General features: G+C 50.0%; 1 protein-coding gene across 4 annotated transcripts in view; it reads right to left on the bottom strand.

Annotated features, from left to right (window-relative positions):
• The window catches only part of LOC147122495 (protein phosphatase 3 catalytic subunit alpha), a 408,075-nt gene that overhangs the window by 169,895 nt on the left and 219,665 nt on the right, over positions 1 to 18,515 (bottom strand). For all 4 annotated transcript variants that reach the window (XM_086005830.1, XM_086005811.1, XM_086005840.1 and 1 more), the window contains exon 3: positions 14,475 to 14,599. In XM_086005830.1, coding sequence (XP_085861956.1) covers positions 14,475 to 14,599 — 125 coding nt within the window. The remainder of the gene's footprint in view (positions 1 to 14,474; positions 14,600 to 18,515) is intronic.

Here is an 18,515-nt window from a genome sequence, read left to right as displayed (position 1 = left end):
AATCAGAGGATCCCCCCTCCCCTCGGTAAATCAGAGGATCCCCCTCCCCTCGGTAAATCAGAGGATCCCCCCTCCCCTCGGTAAATCAGAGGATCCCCCCTCCCCTCGGTAAATCAGAGGATCCCCCCTCTCCCCGGTAAATCAGAGGATCCCCCCTCCCCTCGGTATATCAGAGGATCCCCCTCCCCCCCTCATTATAACAGAGGGCACCCCCCCTCGCTAAATGAAGTTATATAATGAAAGAACAGTGCTGTTGGTTTAGTCGGTGCCTGAACGTACAGTACGTGCACCGTCGGTGGGATTACTGGATGGAAGTGCTCACTGAGCCCATTAGTGTGAATTAGCGTCAGGACAGAGGCGGTCCTTAACACAGAATGCCTCAAGTCTCAACTGTGCATTTTAATTAAGCTCCCCAGTGTCATGCTTAATAACTCTTCGAAGACAGTTGCAATCCTCCTGCCCCGGCTGTCATTACACACCACTCCGTAAAACAACAATTTTTTTTTTTAAATATATGAAGGACAAGTAAACGAAAATGCTTGTAAAATTCTTATTTTTTAAAAAAATATAAAATCTGGGAGATCCCAATAAGGTTCATGCTTGAAAGTTTAATGACAACATTAGGGAGCGTGCAGTGAGCATCAGTCAAGCAAAGGCCTAGACATTAATGATTGTGATATTTGGACGCCCCAAAGTGTTCCGTTGCCCGAAAACACAAACTCAGGACAACCCAAAGCGCTTCAAAGCTAATGAAGTACTTTTGAAGTGTAGTACTGTAACAAAACATGGCAGACAATTCGCAAGGTCCCACAAACAGCAATGTGATAATGACCAGATAATCAGTTTTTTGTGATGCTGATTGAGGGACAAATATTGGCCAGGACACCCCTGTTCTCCTTCGAAATACTGCCATGGGATCTTTTACGTCCATCTGAGAGCGCAGACAGAGTCTCGGTTTAATGTTTCATCTGAAAGACGGCACCTCCGAAAGTGCGGCGCACCCTCAGTACTGCCCCTCGGACAGTACAGCGCTCCCTTAGTACTGCCCCTCCGACAGTACAGCGCTCCCTCAGTACTACCCCTCCGACAGTGCGGCGCTCCCTCAGTACTGCCCCTCCGACAGTGCAGCGCTCCCTCAGTACTGCACCTCCGACAGTGCAGCGCTCCCTCAGTACTGACCCTCCGACAGTGCGGCGCTCCCTCAGTACTGCCCCTCCGACAGTGCAGCGCTCCCTCAGTACTGCACCTCCGACAGTGCAGCGCTCCCTCAGTACTGCACCTCCGACAGTGCAGCGCTCCCTCAGTACTGCCCCTCCGACAGTGCGGCACTCCCTCAGTACTGCCCCTCCGACAGTGCGGCACTCCCTCAGTACTGCCCCTCCGACAGTGGGGCACTCCCTCAGTACTGCCCCTCCGACAGTGCGGCACTCCCTCAGTACTGCCCCTCCGACAGTGCAGCACTCCCTCAGTTCTGCCCCTCCGACAGTGCAGCACTCCCTCAGTACTCCCCCCTCAGACAGTGCGGCGAGTTGTGGTAAATGGCTGTTTTTCAGACTGGAGGACAGCAGACAGTAGTGTTCCCCAAGAGTCAGTGCTGGGGCCACTGCTTTTTTGATATATAATGACCTGGATATTGAAATACAGAGTAGAATTTCTAAATTTGCCGATGACACCAAACTTGGGGGTGTGGCAAACAGTGATGAGACCAATCGACTGCAACAAGACATAGAAAGGCTAGCAGAATGGGTACACAAGTGGCAGATGAAATTTAATACAGAGAGATGTGAGGTGATGCATTTTGGCAGAAGGATCAGAGAGAGGCAATATACACTTAATGGCACAGTTTTAAAGAGTGTGCAGGGACAGAGGGACCTGGGAGTTAATGTGCATAGGTCCCTGAAGGTGGCAGGACATATTGGCCCAGTAATTTCTGTCACAACGCGTGAGTACGGACGGGGTACTCACGCGTGTGCCCGGAGGAATTGCCGGTTTTCAGCATGCACAGCGCATGCGCTGAAAACGGGCATTTCCTCTCCTCTGACCCAAGGGGTTAAGAGGCAGAGCGCGCGCGACTGCACAGGCAGCGCGTGCGCAGTGAAATTCCTTCCCCCCCCCCCCCCCCCAGAGTTGCGCGTGTGTAAAGGCCTCCGGTCTTTATGCATTGAAAAACTACACGTAAGTACTTAGTTTTTCAGTTAAGTGGGCTTTTAGTACAATTGAGAAATTTTTTCCCCCACAGGTTTGTTATTTTTAAAGAATTTACAGTAAGGTAAGTTTAGTTTTAGCCCTGATTTTTTACATTAAATTTTTTTTCAAATTTTAAAATTGTTTAAAATAGTTTTTCAGAGTTCTTTATTGTTAATTTAAGTAGTGCAATGTTTTTTTAAATTTTCTTTCAGGTTTAAGTAGTGTTTTGGGGCCAGGAGTTTTCATGAGTTTGACAGCTCTTACTGTCAAACTCATGAATGAGTTTCCCCTCCCCTGATTGGCTGCAGAGTGCTCACCTGATCCCAGCCGGCACATCGCACTAACTACGCCGCTGGATCAGGTAAGCACATCGCGCCGACATCTGAACCGGGCCAGTGACAGGAAATGCGAGCAGGCCCGGGCTTCAGATGTCGGCGCGCAGGGTGAGTGCACATCGGGGGCTTGCACGCGCGGCAAGCACCCGATCCTAATTTCAGGGCTATTGAGGGAGTGGTTAACAAAGCATAGGAGATCTTGGGCTTCATAAATAGAGGTATTGAGTACAAAAGTAGAAGTTATGCTGAGCCTTTATAAAGCACTGATTAGGCCACAACTGGAGTATTGCGTCCAGTTCTGGTCACCACACTTTAGGAAAGATGTGAAGGCCCTTGAGAGGGTGCAGAGGAGATTTACCAGAATGGTTCCGGGGATGGGGGATCTTAGCTACAAGGACAGGTTGGAGAAGCTGGATTTGTTTTCATTAGAGCAAAGGAGGTTGAGGGGTGATTTGATCGAGGTGTACAAGATTATGACGGGTTTGGATAGGCTAGACAGGGAAAGGCTGTTCCCACTAGTTGATGGTAGAAGGACTAGGGGACACAGATTTAAGGTTTTGGGCAAGATTTACAGGAGGGATGTGAGGAAAAACTTCTTTACGCAGCGAGTGGCGAGGACCTGGAATTCACTGCCGACGGAAGTGGAGACATTCAATGTTTTCAAGGGGAGACTAGATAGGTACTTGAGGGAAATAAACTTGCAGGGCTACGGGGATAGAGCGGGGGAATGGGACTGACTGGATTGCTCTACAGATGGACTCGATGGGCCGAATGGCCTCTTTCTGTGCCGTTACGACTCTATTAACAATGGAGCAGTGATAAAGGGGGACTTCAATTATCCTAATATTAACTAGGGGAAAAAACAGTGAAAAGGGAAAAAAGGAGGAGGAATTCCTGATATACGTAGAAGAGAACTTTCTTGATTAGTATGATTCCAGCCCAACGAGGAATGAAGCAATGCTGGATCTAGTTCTGGGAATGAAGTGGGGCGAGTGGAGCATGTTTCAGTGGGGGAGCATCTGGGAAACAGTGATCACAATATCATTAGGTTTATAACAGTTATGGATAAGTGACAAGGAACAATCAACGGTGAAGAAACTCAACTGAAAGAGTTGAAAAGGGAGCTGGCCCAGGTGCACTGGAGACAAAGATTGGCAAATGAAACAGTAAATGAGCTTGGCACCTCTTTGACTGAGGTTCTTCATTTTGATTGGCAGCCACGGGCAGGAGTGGAAGGAAACGGGGCTCGGCACTAAACTCTGAACACGGTGGGACGAGGGCTTAGCAGGCAATAGCAGCTAGCCCCAGTGGGCCTGAGGAATATGGTTGAGTATTTTGGGATGGGCATCCAGCACAATGACCCAGCACCCCATTTTCTGACAATTGACAGTCTTGGAATGCCTGAAAAAGGGTGGAAAGGAAGGAAACGAAACTTTAGCTCAGACAGTGGATCCTCAATTATCAATCAGAAATTTTGTATTCATATAATGGAAGACCAGCAAGAATTAGGGCTCCAGTTTCTTTTGCTGTTGTTGTTTCAGAGTACAATTATTTGGCACCACAACATGGTGCCACCCCTGGTTCAGTGGGTCACACGAGTCAGAAGGTTGTGGGTTCAAGTCCCACTCCAGAGACTGGAGCACAAAAAATCCAGGCTGACACTCCCAGTGCAGTACTGAGGGAGCACCGCACTGTCAGAGGGGCAGTACTGAGGGAGCGCCGCACTGTTGGAGGGGCAGTACTGAGGGAGCGCCGCACTGTCGGAGGGGCAGTACTGAGGGAGGAGCAGTACTGAGGGAGCGCCGCACTGTCGGAGGGGCAGTACTGAGGGAGCGCCGCACTGTCGGAGGGGCAGTACTGAGGGAGCGCTGCACTGTCGGAGGGGCAGTACTGAGGGAGCGCCGCACTGTCGGAGGGGCAGTACTGAGGGAGCGCCGCACTGTCGGAGGGGCAGTACTGAGGGAGCGCCGCACTGTCGGAGGGGCAGTACTGAGGGAGCGCCGCACTGTCGGAGGGGCAGTACTGAGGGAGCGCCACACTGTCGGGGGGGCAGTACAGAGCGAGCGCTGCACTATCGGAGGTGCCGTCTTTTGGATGAGACGTTAAACCGAGGCCCCGTCTGCCATTTCAGGTGGACGTAAAAGATTCTATGGTACTATTCAAAGAGCAGGGGAGTTCTCCCCAGTGTCCTGGGGCCAATATTTATCCCTCAATCAACATCACAATTGTGGTAAACCACTGTTGTTAGTATTGTTGTTCACCACTGTTGTTAGTACTGTTGTTCACTGTTAGTACTGTTGTTCACTCTTGCATATTGTTGTACTTGTCTGTGCATGCCTCAGCTGACTCCGCCCCTGGCTCCACCCTCATGGCTGGGTATAAAGGTCGCTGCTCGGCAGCCCCCGGCCCTTTTGGATACCAGGCAACCACAAGAGGCATGCTCTGTTCTTTGGTAATAAAGGCCTGTTTATTACTTTCTCAATTTCCAGTCTTTTGTAGCAATTGATAGTGCATCAATTTTATTACCAAAGTTAAATGTTGGCTGCGGATGCTGATCAACCGATGGCGCAAAACGCTGAGCAGCAGGCGCTGCTGCGAGCCCTCAGACCAACATGCCTGGACCTAGACCCCCAAGAAGCGGGTTCGTCGACTAAATTCGCACAATGGCTGCGTTGCTTTGAGGCGTATCTGGAAGCCTCGACCGTGACTCGATGAAAATAAACTGAAAATCCTGGCCTCGAAGGTGAGCCACCAAGTCTATACTTTAATCCAAGATGCGACGACCTACGCGGCGGCTATCGACCTACTGAAAGGGCAGTATGCACGCCCGGTTAACACGGTCTATGCCAGGCACCTTTTAAGATCTCGCAGACAGCAGCCCGGGGAATCGGTGAAGGCCTTCCTACGGGCACTGCGGGTACTCGGACGCGGCTGCAAGGAAGTATCGGCCGCGGCACATGCGGAGGGACTGATACGAGACGCTTTCGTTGCGGGTCTAAGGTCCGACTACTCCCGGCAGAGGCTGCTGGAGAAGGGTGAAATAGACCTGACAAAGGCAGTGTCCCTCGCGCTCTCGCTCGACACGGCCCACAGAAATATGGACGCTTTCTCCCCTAATCGCCCCGCGCCGTGGACGCCGCAATCTTGGGCCATGGGACCGCCACCTCCGACTGCTGCAGCGATGTCCAAGGCACAAAAATGCTATTTTTGTGGCCAAGCTAAACACCCTAGAGCACGCTGCCCCGCGAAGAATGCTACCTGCTCCGGCTGCGGGAAGAAAGGTCACTACGTTAGCGCCTGCAAAGGGAAGACCGCTAACGCCAGCAGCGCCGCGTGCGAACCGTGGGCGCAGCCATCTTGCCCGCCATCTTGGGCTCCCCCAGCCGCGTGGGGATCGGGACCGTGGGCGCCGCCATTTTGTCCGCCATCTTGGACGCCTCCGACTTCGGTTATGGGGGACCCGGACTCCACCACCGCCTCATCGGACGACCGCATCGACGCGCTTGAACATACGCTGGCTTCCGTGACGCTGGATCAATCTCTCCCGCATCAACTGTCCAGGTCCATGATGGACATTACGGTAAACGGCCGCGCCACTACCTGCCTTTTTGACAGCGGGAGCACGGAGAGTTTTATACACCCCGACGCGGTGCGCAGTTACTCTCTCCCGGTCCTGCCAACGCGTCATCGCATCTCTATGGCTTCCAAAGCCCAGTCAGCGGAAGTCGGTGGCTACTGTATGGTGACTCTCTCAGTGCGGGGTACTGAATACAAAAATTTTAAACTTCTGGTCCTGCCCGATCTCTGCGCTGCCGTCCTACTGGGGTTGGATTTTCAGTGCCACCTTAAGAGTGTCACTTTAGCGTACGGTGGACCCCTCCCCCCTCTCACGGTCTGCAGCCAGCAGTTTTTAAATCACCCGCCGCGCGCCATTTGCAGCCTCTCCACCCTTAAAGTCTCCCCCCCCTCCTTGTTCGCGAACCTCACCCGCGACTGTAAGACCATCGCTACCAAAAGTAGGCGTTACAGTGCCGGGGATAGGGGTTTCATTAAATCCGAGGTAGCGAGACTCCTGAAGGAAGGGATTATCGAGAGCAGCAATAGCCCATGGCGAGCACAAGTGGTGGTGGTGAAGACTGGCGGAAAACAGCGCCTAGTTATTGACTACAGCCAGACGATCAATCGCTACACCCAGTTGGATGCATACCCACTCCCCCGCATATCTGACATGGTCAATCAGATAGCACAATACCAGGTGTTCTCGACGATTGATCTGAAGTCGCCATATCACCAGCTCCCCATCAGGGCTGAGGACCGCCAGTACACAGCTTTTGAAGCTGACGGTCGGCTCTATCACTTTCTCAGAGTTCCCTTCGGCGTCACCAACGGAGTTTCTGTCTTCCAACGGGAGATGGACCGGATGGTTGACCAGAACGCGCTCCAGGCCACTTTCCCATATCTAGACAACGTCACCATCTGCGGCCACGACCAGCAGGACCACGACGTTAATCTAGGGAAATTCCTCCGGACGGCCCAGCGGCTGAATCTCACATACAACAAAGACAAATGTATGTTTCGTACTAAGCGCCTTGCTATTCTTGGCTGCGTAGTGGAGAACGGAGTCATCGGCCCAGACCCCAATAGAATGCGCCCTCTTATGGAGCTCCCCCTCCCCCACTGCCAGAAAGCACTGAAGAGATGCCTGGGGTTTTTCTCTTACTATGCTCAGTGGGTGCCCAACTATGCGGATAAAGCCCGACCCCTCATCAAGTCCGCCTCCTTCCCCCTGACAGCAGAGGCCTGTGCAGCCTTCACTCTCATAAAAAGCGATATTGCGAAGGCCACAATGCACGCTGTGGATGAGTCCCTCCCTTTTCAAGTGGAGAGCGACGCATCCGACTTTGCCCTAGCTGCAACCCTTAACCAGGCGGGGAGACCCGTGGCCTTTTTCTCAAGGACCCTCCAGGGCCCCGAGATTCGACACTCCTCTGTCGAAAAGGAGGCCCAGGCCATTGTGGAAGCCGTGCGACATTGGCGGCATTACCTGGCCGGAAAACGATTTACCCTGCTCACTGACCAGCGTTCAGTAGCTTTTATGTTTCATAATAAGCAGCGGGGCAAAATCAAGAATGACAAGATATTGAGGTGGAGAATCGAACTCTCCACCTACAATTACGATATCTTGTACCGGCCCGGGAAACTCAATGAGCCCCCAGATGCCCTATCACGTGGTACGTGCGCCAACGCACAGGTTGATAGATTACAGACCCTCCACAATGACCTCTGCCACCCGGGGGTCACCAGGTTCTTCCATTTTATCAAATCCCGTAACCTGCCCTACTCCATCGAGGAGGTCAGGACCATGACCAGGAACTGCCAGATCTGTGCCGAGTGCAAGCCGCATTTTTATAGGCCAGACAGAGCGAGCCTGATCAAAGCCACGCGCCCCTTCGAGCGGCTGAGCATCGATTTTAAAGGGCCCCTCCCCTCCTCTGACCGCAATGTGTACTTCCTCAATATAATTGATGAGTACTCCCGTTTCCCGTTTGCCATCCCTTGCTCGGACATGACCAGTACCACGGTCATTAAATGTCTGAATGACCTCTTCGCATTGTTCGGTTTCCCTAGCTATATCCATAGCGACAGGGGCTCATCTTTTATGAGCAACGAACTTCGGCAGTACCTGCTCGCGAGAGGCATTGCTACAAGCAGGACCACCAGCTACAACCCCCGGGGTAACGGCCAGGTGGAAAGGGAGAATGCGACAGTCTGGAAGGCAGTCCTTTTAAACTTAAAATCTAAGGGCCTTCCGACCTCCCGCTGGCAGGAGGTCCTCCCTGCGGCGCTCCATTCCATTCGGTCGCTGCTCTGTACACCCACCAATGCCACTCCTCACGAGAGAATGTTCTCCTTCCCCAGGAAGTCCACGTCGGGGATTTCGCTACCAACATGGCTGACTTCTCCAGGTCCCGTCCTACTGCGGAAGCACGTGAGGACCCATAAGGCGGACCCCCTGGTCGAGAGGGTGAGCCTCCTCCACACCAACCCGCAGTATGCTTACGTGGTGTACCCGGACGGGCGGGAGGACACAGTCTCCATTCGAGACCTCGCACCTGCGGGTGCTCCTGAAACACCCTCTTCGCCACCCACCGCTACTCCTGCCTACCCCCAGGACACAGTCCCCGCACGAGACCTCGCACCTTCGGGTGCCTCCGAGAGACCACCATCGCTACCTCCCATTACCTATGCTCTGACCCCTGTAGACGGCATGCAGCAGCCCCAGGGTCCGCCACCTGCTACACCTCCTCTGAACGAGACACCGGGTTCAACGTTGGATGCTGCACCATCACCGCCGCTGCTGCGACGCTCAGGACGGCTTACAAGGCCTCCTGATAGACTTCAGTACACGAATTTTTAGTGCACTTCACCCCGCCAGGCTCAATTCTAAACAAGGGGTGAATGTGGTAAACCACTGTTGTTAGTATTGTTGTTCACCACTGTTGTTAGTACTGTTGTTCACTGTTAGTACTGTTGTTCACTCTTGCATATTGTTGTACTTGTCTGTGCATGCCTCAGCTGACTCCGCCCCTGGCTCGACCCTCATGGCTGGGTATAAAGGTCGCTGCTTGGCAGCCCCCGGCCCTTTTGGATACCAGGCAACCACAAGAGGCATGCTCTGTTCTTTGGTAATAAAGGCCTGTTTATTACTTTCTCAATTTCCAGTCTTTTGTAGCAATTGATAGTGCATCAACAATAACAGATGATCTGGTCATTATCACATTGCTGTTTGTGGGAGCTTGCTGTGCACAAATTGGCTGTCACGTTTCCCACATTACAACAGTGACTACTCTTCAAAAAGCACTTCATTGGCTGTAAAGTGCTTTGGGATGTCCTGAGGTCGTGAAAGGCGCTATACAACAGCTGACAACAGCCATAGCTCCATGCCCGCAGCTGTCGGGCATCGCATGGACCTAAACACAGGTGTGCCCTAATGAAGATTCCCCAGCGGTAGAGGTGGGCACTGCGGGCAGGACATGCTCACCGGCACTGACTTTGGTCACCAATCTTTGCACAGCTGATCTCAACGGAGCCGCCAAACCTCAGCGTCAATGTAGAGCCTGCGCGTTTAAATCTGCTCCTCTGAAGCGAGTTGAAACAATCGGGCTCTGGATTGATGTTGAAGTTTGGCAGCTCTGTTGATTTCATTCCTACGGAGACCGTCAATAGTATCACTGGGAAGCAAGTGCAGATTGCCCAGAGTACTCCGCTCATTGAGTATATTCAAGGCTGAGATCGATAGATTTTTGGGCTCTAGGGGCATCAAGGGATATGGGGATTGGGCGGGAAAGTGGAGTTGAGGTCGAAGATCAGCCGTGATCTTACTGAATGGCGGAGCAGGCTCGAGGGGCCGTCTTCCATGCTGTAACCATTCTATGATTCTATAAGCCTTTATTTAGAGACACACATTACATACCATGCACCACGATAAGCTTCTCCCACTTCCCGAGCCTGCTCCCAGATACATGAACGCAAGAGAGTCCCCAATTAATATCCACTACCTGAGTACAACCAACAGGAACTACCACAATCTAAACAGCACTTCTAGCGTAGAAAAATGTCCTTGGGTGTTTCACAGAGTTACGAGGAAAACAGACAGAGCGAAAAGGGGAGACTTCAGCAGGGAGGACCGACAGCTTAGACAAAGTGGTGGCATTTAAAAGGAATATCTTAAAGGGAGAGGGGGAAGGTGGAGCGTTGGGGGAAATGGCAGAGAGTGGGACCCTTGGTGGCTGAAAGCATGGCTGCCAATTGTGGGGTGAAAGGAAGGGTGGGGGTTGTCGGAGGTTAGAGGTTAGAAAAGGGGCTGGGAGCCAATGTAGGTCAGTAAGGATGGGGTGATGAGAAAGCAGGACCCAAAAGCACATACGAACTAGGAGCAGGCGTAGCCCACGCGGCCCTTCGAGCCTGCTCCGCCATTCAATGAGATCATGGTTGATCTGATTACTCCACATTCCCGCCTACCCCCGATAACCTTTCACCCCCTTGCTCACCAAGAATCTATCGACCTCTGCCTTAAAAATATTCAAAGACTCTGCTTCCACCGCCCTCTGAGGAAGAGAGTTCCAAAGACTCACGACCCTCTGAGAAAAAAATTCTCCTCATCTCGGTCTTAAATGGGCGACCCCTTATTTTTAAACAGTGACCCCTAGTTCTAGATTCTCCCACAAGAGGAAACATCCTCTCCACATCCACCCTGTCCAGACCCCTCAGGATCTTATATGTTTCAATCAAGTCACCTCTTACTCTTCTAAACTCCAGCGGATACAAGCCCAGCCTGTCCAACCTTTCCTCATAAGACAACCCGCCCATTCCAGGTATTAGTCTAGTAAACCTTCTCTGAACTGCTTCCAACGCATTTACATCCTTCCTTAAATAAGGAGACCAATACTGTACACAGTACTCCAGGTGTGGTCTCACCAATGCCCTGTATAACTGAAGCATAACCTCCCAATTTTGTATTCAATTCCCCTCGCAATTAACAATAACATTCTATTAGCTTTCCTAATTACTTGCTGTACCTGCATACTAACCTTTTGTGATTCATGCACTAGGACACCCAGATCCCTCTGCATCTCAGAGCTCTGCAATCTCTCACCATTTAGATAATATGCTTCTTTTTTATTCTTCCTGCCAAAATGGACAATTTCACATTTTCCCACATTATACTCCATTTGCCAGATCTTTTCCCACTCACTTAACCTATCTATATCCCTTTGTAGCCTCCTTATGTCCTCTTCACAATTTACTTTCCTACCTATCTTTGTGTCATCAGCAAATTTAGCAACCATACCTTCGGTCCCTTCATCCAAGTCATTTATATAAATTGTAAAAAGTTGAGGCCCCAGCACTGATCCCTGTGGCACACCACTGGTTACATCTTGCCAATCAGAAAATGACCCATATATGCCGACTCTCTGTTTTCTGTTAGCTAGCCAATCTTCTATCCATGCCAATATGTTACCCCCTACACCATGAGCTTTTATTTTCCGCAATAACTTTTGATGTGGCACCTGAGTACCTTCTGGAAATCTAAGTACAGTACATTCACCGGTTCCCCTTTATCCACAGCACATGTTACTTCCTCAAAGAACTCCAATAAATTGGTTAAACATTATTTCCCTTTCACAAAACCATGTTGACTCTGCCTGGTTACCTTGAACTTTTCGAAGTGCCCTGCTATAACGTCTTTAATAATAGCTTCTAACATCTTCCCTATGACAGACGTTAAGCTAACTGGCCTGTGGTTTCCTGCTTTCTGTCTCCCTCCCTTTTTGAATAAAGGAGTTACATTCACTATTTTCCAATCTAATGGAACCTTCCCCGAATCTAGGGAATTTTGGAAAATTAAAACCAACGCATCAACTATCTCACTAGCCACTTCTTTGAAGACCCTAGGATTAAGTCCATCAGGACCCGGGGACTTGTCAGCCCGCAGCTCTAACAATTTACTTAGTACCACTTCCATGGTGATTGTAATTTTCTTGAATTCCTCCCTCCCTTCCATTTCCTGATTTACAGCTATTTCTGGGATGTTACTTGAATCCTCTATAGTGAAGACCGATGCAAAATACCTGTTCAATTCAACTGCCATCTCCTTATTTTCCATTATTAATTCCCCAGACTCACTTTCTATAGGACCAATGCTCACTTTGTTAACTCTCTTCTTTTTTAAATATCTATAGAAACTCTTACTATCTGTTTTTATATTTCTAGCTAGCTTTCTCTCGTACTCTAATTTTTCTCTCCTTATTAATCTTTTAGTCATTCTTTGCTGTTTTTTATATTCTGTCCAATCTTCTGACCTGCCACCCATCTTTGCACAATTATATGCTTTTTCTTTAAGTTTGATACTATCTTTAACTTTTTTAGTTAACCACGGATGGCGGGTCCTCCCCTTGGAATTTTTCTTTCTCGTTGGAATGTATATATTCTGTGTATTTTGAAATATCCCCTTAAATGTCTGCCACTGCAACTCTATTGACCTCTCCCTTAACCTAATTTGCCAGTTCACTTTAGCTAGCTCTGCTTGCATGCCCTCATAATTGCCCTTATTTAAGTTTAAAGTATTAGTCTTGGACCCACTCTTCTCTCTCTCAAATTGAATGTAAAATTCAATTACAGGAAACTCTATTATCCGGCACCAACGGGACCGGCGTGGTGCCGGTTTATCAAAAAGTCCGGATTACAGAGAGGTATAGTTTAAAAGGTACGAGAGCTCCGTACACAGCAACAAATCCAGGCTTCCCTGTTGCTTAGCAACATGTGCAGGAACTCCGGCCGCAGACCAAGCGTCCCTGTTGCTTAGCAACAAGTGCACGAACCCCAGTTACACGGCCACAGATCCAAGAACGGCTACTAATATGAAGTAAAACTTACCTGAACCTACTCCTGAATTTTGCCAGTTAAGAGAGATTTCCGGTTATTTAGGTGCCGGTTAAAAGAGACTGTATATTATGATATTATTTAAAAGGACAATAATTATTCGGTGCTGCTGTTCATCATTGCTGTTTTAGAATACAAATTATTCTTATCCTATCAACAACTTGTATTTATATAGCATCTTTAACGTAGTAAAACGTCCCAAGGTGCTTCACAGGAGCGATTATCAAACAAAATTTGACACCGAGCCACATAAGGAGATATAAGGACAGGGAAGAGGGAGGTTTTAACGAGTGTTTTAAAAGGAGGAAAGAGAGGCGGAGAGGTTTAGGGAGGGAACTCCAGAGCTCGGGGCCCAGGCAGCGGAAGGCACGGCCGCCAATGGTGGAGTGAAGGAAATCGGGGATGCTCAGGAGGTCAGAATGGGAGGGGCGCAAAGATCCCGAGGGGGGGTTTGTAGGGCTGGAGGAGGTTACAGAGATAGGGAGGGGCGAGGCCATGGAGGGATTTGAAAATGAGGTGTTGTCAGACCGGGAGCCAATGTAAGTCAGCAACTTAGGACACGGGGCAGTGAGCACAGGGGGTGATGGGTGAACGGGACTGGGTGTGAGTCAGGACACGGGGCAGTGAGCATGGGGGGTGATGGGTGAACGGGACTGGGTGTGAGTTAGGACACAGGGCAGTGAGAACAGGGGGTGATGGGTGAACGGGACTGGGTGTGAGTTAGGACACGGGGCAGTGAGCACAGGGGGTGATGGGTGAACGGGACTGGGTGTGAGTTAGGACACAGGGCAGTGAGAACAGGGGGTGATGAGTGAACGGGACTTGGTGTGAGTTAGGACACGGGGCAGTGAGCACAAGGGGTGATGGGTGAACGGGGCTTAGTGCGAGTTAGGACACGGGGCAGTGAGCACAGGGGGTGATGGGTGAACGGGACTGGGTGTGAGTTAGGACACGGGGCAGCAGAGGGTGCAAGATGGGAGGCCAGGAGAGTGTGTTGGAATGGTCGCGTCTGGAGGTAACAAAGGCATAGATGAGGGTTTCAGCAGATAGAATCATAAGATAGAATTATAGAATGGTTACAGCGTGGAAGGTGGCCATTCGGCCCGTCGAGCCCGTGCTGGCTCTCTGCAAGAGCAGCTCAGCTAGTCCCACTCCCCCGCCCTTTCCCCGTAGCCCAGCAAATTCTTTTCCTTCAGGTACTTATCCAATTCCCATTTGAAAGCTGTGATTGAATCTGCCTCCACCACCCTCTCAGGCAGTGCATTCCAGATCCTAACCACTCGCTGCATAAAATAATTTTTCCTCATGTCGCCTTTGGTTCTTCTGCCAATCACCTTAAATCTGTGTCCTCTGGTTCTCGACCCCTCTGCCAATGGGAACAGTTTCTCTCCATCTACTCTGTCTAGACCAGATGAGCTGAGGCGAAGGCGGAGACGGGCAAGTATCGGTTTCTTCTCCTCCACGCCCACCCAAATACAACCGATTGTAAGTAAGCCCCCTGGTACTCACTTCAATGCTGAAGTAACCTCTGTCCACATAGTCGCCAAGGAAGAGGTAGCGAGTGGAGGCTGGAGATCCTCCGACTTCAAACAGCTTCATCAGATCGAAGAACTGGCCGTGGATATCACCGCAAACTGAAAGAGATCAACAGAAAGGTTTAGGTTCTTGCTCCTTCCCCCTCATGCAATGCAGAAGAGATTTCCTGTTCAGCAGGAGCTCGGAGTACAGTAGCATAGTGTTTGTGTTACTGGGCTAGTAATCCAGAGGCCTGGACTAATGATGCCGAGTTCAAATCCCACCACAGCAGCTGGGGAATTTAAATTCAATTCAATAAATCTGGAATAAACAGCTAGTATCAGTAATGGTGACCATTCTTGGGATGTGGGCATCGCTGGTAGAGCCAGTATTTACTGCCCATCCCTAACGGCCCTGGAGAAGGTGGTGGTGAGCCGCCAGTTCAGTGGGCAGTTAGGAGTCAACCACATTGTTCTGGGCAAGGACGGCAGATTTCCTTCCCTAAAGGACATTAGTGAACCAGATGGGTTTTTACGACAATCCGATAGATACATGGTCACCATTACTGATACTAGCTTTTTATTCCAGATTTATTTAATTAACTCAATTTAAATTCCACAGCTGCCGCGGTGGGATTTGAACTTATGTCTCAGGATCATTAATCCAGGCCTCTGGATTACTAGTCCAGTGACATAACCACTCTGCTGCCGTACCCTATTACTAGTTGGCAACTAGTTGAATCGGCAAATTATTAAAAGAATAAGGAATTCTCCCAGTGCCATGGGCAATACTCCCCTCTCAACCAAGGTTACCAAAAACAGATTTCACTGGCTCGGCATCTCACTGCAGTTTGTGGAATAGTTGCTGTGAGCAAATGTTTGTCGATGGAACAGTAACTTCGCTTTAAGGTGCATTCATGTATATCTGTAGAATCAGTGTAGATTAGCTTCGCTTCACAGAAACGCTGCAGTTATAGTGCAAATACTGTGCGACACCGCTATTCCCGGCCAGAACAGAGATGATTGGGTAATTCCCCCCGTCAATCACGCCTGGAGACTGCGCTGCTGATCTCTACCCTGAGAATTATCACTGGGACGCTTTCATCGACACCAACACCTTGGCTGCCCGTGCTTGCAAACATCGCACCACCACACCTACGCCGCGAATATGCAGTCTCCAGAGAATACAACCGCTACACCAGCAAAGACATGGCGATCCAGGCCGACTTGAACAACCAACCAACAACCTGTCTCAAATCTAGAAGGCCATTTTGGACCATCGCCGAAGCCCTTCAGCGATCTTCCCTCAGCCTTGATGACCGATGGCGAAATGATTGGAAGAACTGCGACATACGGAATGGATTCCTTATAGAGGACCCCACAGTACAACCTGAAGGATCAAACCTTCCTCGCAAACAGTGGACAACCATCAACCGCCTCAGAACTGGTCATGGTCGATGCTGCCACCTTCTCCATAGATGGAACATGAAGCATCCCCATCATGCGACTGTGGAGCTCCTGATCAGACCCGGGAGCACATCATTGCGCACTGCCCTCAGAGGAAATTCGCAGGCAGCCTACAAGATATCCACACTGTTTGGCCTGGGTATCTGACTTAGATATTGACATTTGATTTGCTACAACCTTACGAAAGACGACGACGACTGCTGCAAGTGACTGGGATTGTTTTTACGCACATGACTCGTATTCTGTAACTATCCTCCACTCACTGCATTTCGCTGCAGAAATAATCCGGCTTTTATCGGGAGACTTTGCTGCAGTTTCGGTCATGAGTTCTGTTTGTTGTAGTTCGTAGCAACTCTTTTTAATTAGACTTTGTAGACAGTTTGCTGTCGTGCACTTTTGAATTCTATTGATAACGCTCCTGTGAAGCGCCCTGGGACGTTTGACTATGTTAAAAGGTGCTATATTGAGCCAGCCGTGGCTCAGTGGGCAGCACACTCGCCTGAGTCAGAAGCTTCTGGGTTCAAGTCCCACTCCGGGGACTTTAGCACATAAACCTAGGCCGACACTCCAGTGCAGTGCCGAGGGAGCGCCGCACTGTCGGAGGGGCAGTACTGAGGGAGGGCCGCACTGTCTGAGGGGCAGTACTGAGGGAGGGCCGCACTGTCTGAGGGGCAGTACTGAGGGAGCGCCACACTGTCTGAGGGGCAGTACTGAGAGAGTGCTGCACTATCGGAGGGGCAGTACTGAGGGAGCGCCGCACTGTCGGAGGGGCAGGACTGAGGGAGTGCCACACTGTCGGAGGGGCAGGACTGAGGGAGTGCCACACTGTTGGAGGGGCAGTACGGAGGGAGTGCCGCACTGTCAGAGGTGCAGTACTGAGGGAGCGCCGCACTGTCGGAGGTGCCGTCTTTCGAAGGAGGCGTTAAAACTCTCAGGTGGACGTAAAAGATCACACAGCACTATTTCGAAGAAGAGCAGGGGAGTTCTCCCCGGTGTCCTGGTCAATATTTATCCCTCAACCAACATCACGAACAGATTATCTGGTCATTATCACGTTGCTATTTGTGGGAGCTTGCTGTGCGCAGATTGCCGCATTTCCCACATTACCACAGTGACTGTACTTCACTGGCTGTAAAGCGCTTTGAGACGTCCAGTGGCCGTGAAAGGTGCTATATAAATGCAGGTCTTTCATTCTTTATATAAATGCAAGCTGCTGTTGTTGTTGTCGTTGGCGACACGCATGCAGAGGGTGGCCTGTGCGCAGATATAACCCGAAGCAGAAACAGACAGCCAGAGCATGGACAAGTGCAGGAGGAATGGTCCTGAAAATCGTGCTATTTGCAGTAAAATCACACTGTGCTGGGTTAGTGCTGGAAATCAATCTGGAACGCTGTGCCAAGGGCAATCGTTTGATTTAACTAAGACACGCAAGACACATTGTTTGAATCAGAGAAGCACGAATATTGTCTATTTTTCTCGGTAACTGCCCAGAAGAAGGTTCAATGGAACAATCACTTAAAGTAGCGATGCAGGTTAGCAAGACCATAATAAAACCAAACCAAGCACTAGGGTTTATTTCTAGAGGGATAGAATTGAAAAGTAGGGAAGTTATGCTAAGCCTGTATCGAACCTTGGTTAGACCACACTTGGAGCACTGCGCACAGTTCTGGTCACCATATTAGAACAAGGATATAGAGGCACTGGAGAGGGTGCAGAGAAGATTTACAAGGATGATACCAGAAATGCGAGGGTATACATATCAGGAAAGGATGAACAGGCTGGGTCTCTTTTCTCTTGAAAAAAGACTGAGGGGTGACCTAAGAGAGGTCTTCAAAATTAGGAAAGGTTTTGATAGAGTGGATACAGAGAGAATGTTTCCACTTGTGGGGAAGAGCATAACTAGGGGCCATCAATATAAGATAGTCACCAAGAAATCCAATAGGGAATTCAGGAGAAACTTCTTTACCCAGAGAGTGGTGAGAATGTGGAACTCGCTGCCACAGGGAGTGGTTGAGGCGAATAGTACAGATACATTTAAGGGGAGGCTGGATAAACACATGAGGGAGAAGGGAATAGAGGGTTACGCTGATGGAGTTAGATGAGGAAAGACGGGAGGAGACTCGAGTGGAGCATAAACAGCAGCATGGACTGGTTGGGCCGAATGGCCTGTTTTTGTGTAAAAAATCTTGATTCTTGAAATCTTTGCGCTGCTTCTGTCCAGTTCCAATTTAGTTTCGTCAATACCAGCACTGTGGTTTACAGTTCGGGCTATTAGTTAATTGGCAGGTTAACCAGCCTTTAAATCTCGACTGTGGCAATTATTTTTCTCAGGAGTGGGAGGAGGGGGAAGGCCAGATGGAGTTTGAAGTTTTGGTGCTTTCATGTTAGAAAGAGTCATACGGCACAGAAGGAGGCCATTCGGCCCATCGAGTCCGTGCCGGCTCTCTGTAGAGCAATCCAGTCAGTCCCATTCCCCCGCTCTATCCCCGTAGCCCTGCAAGTTTATTTCCCTCAAGTGCCTATCCAGTCTCCCCTTGGAAACACTGAGTGTCTCCGCTTCCAGCACTTC

The sequence above is a fragment of the Somniosus microcephalus genome, chromosome 2 (assembly GCF_052327205.1).
Source record: "Somniosus microcephalus isolate GS21.2 chromosome 2, FLI_Smic_1.0, whole genome shotgun sequence".
Taxonomy (NCBI): domain Eukaryota; kingdom Metazoa; phylum Chordata; class Chondrichthyes; order Squaliformes; family Somniosidae; genus Somniosus; species Somniosus microcephalus.
The sequence above is the reverse complement of the archived record's forward strand: the minus strand, read 5'-3'. Positions and strand labels throughout refer to the sequence as shown.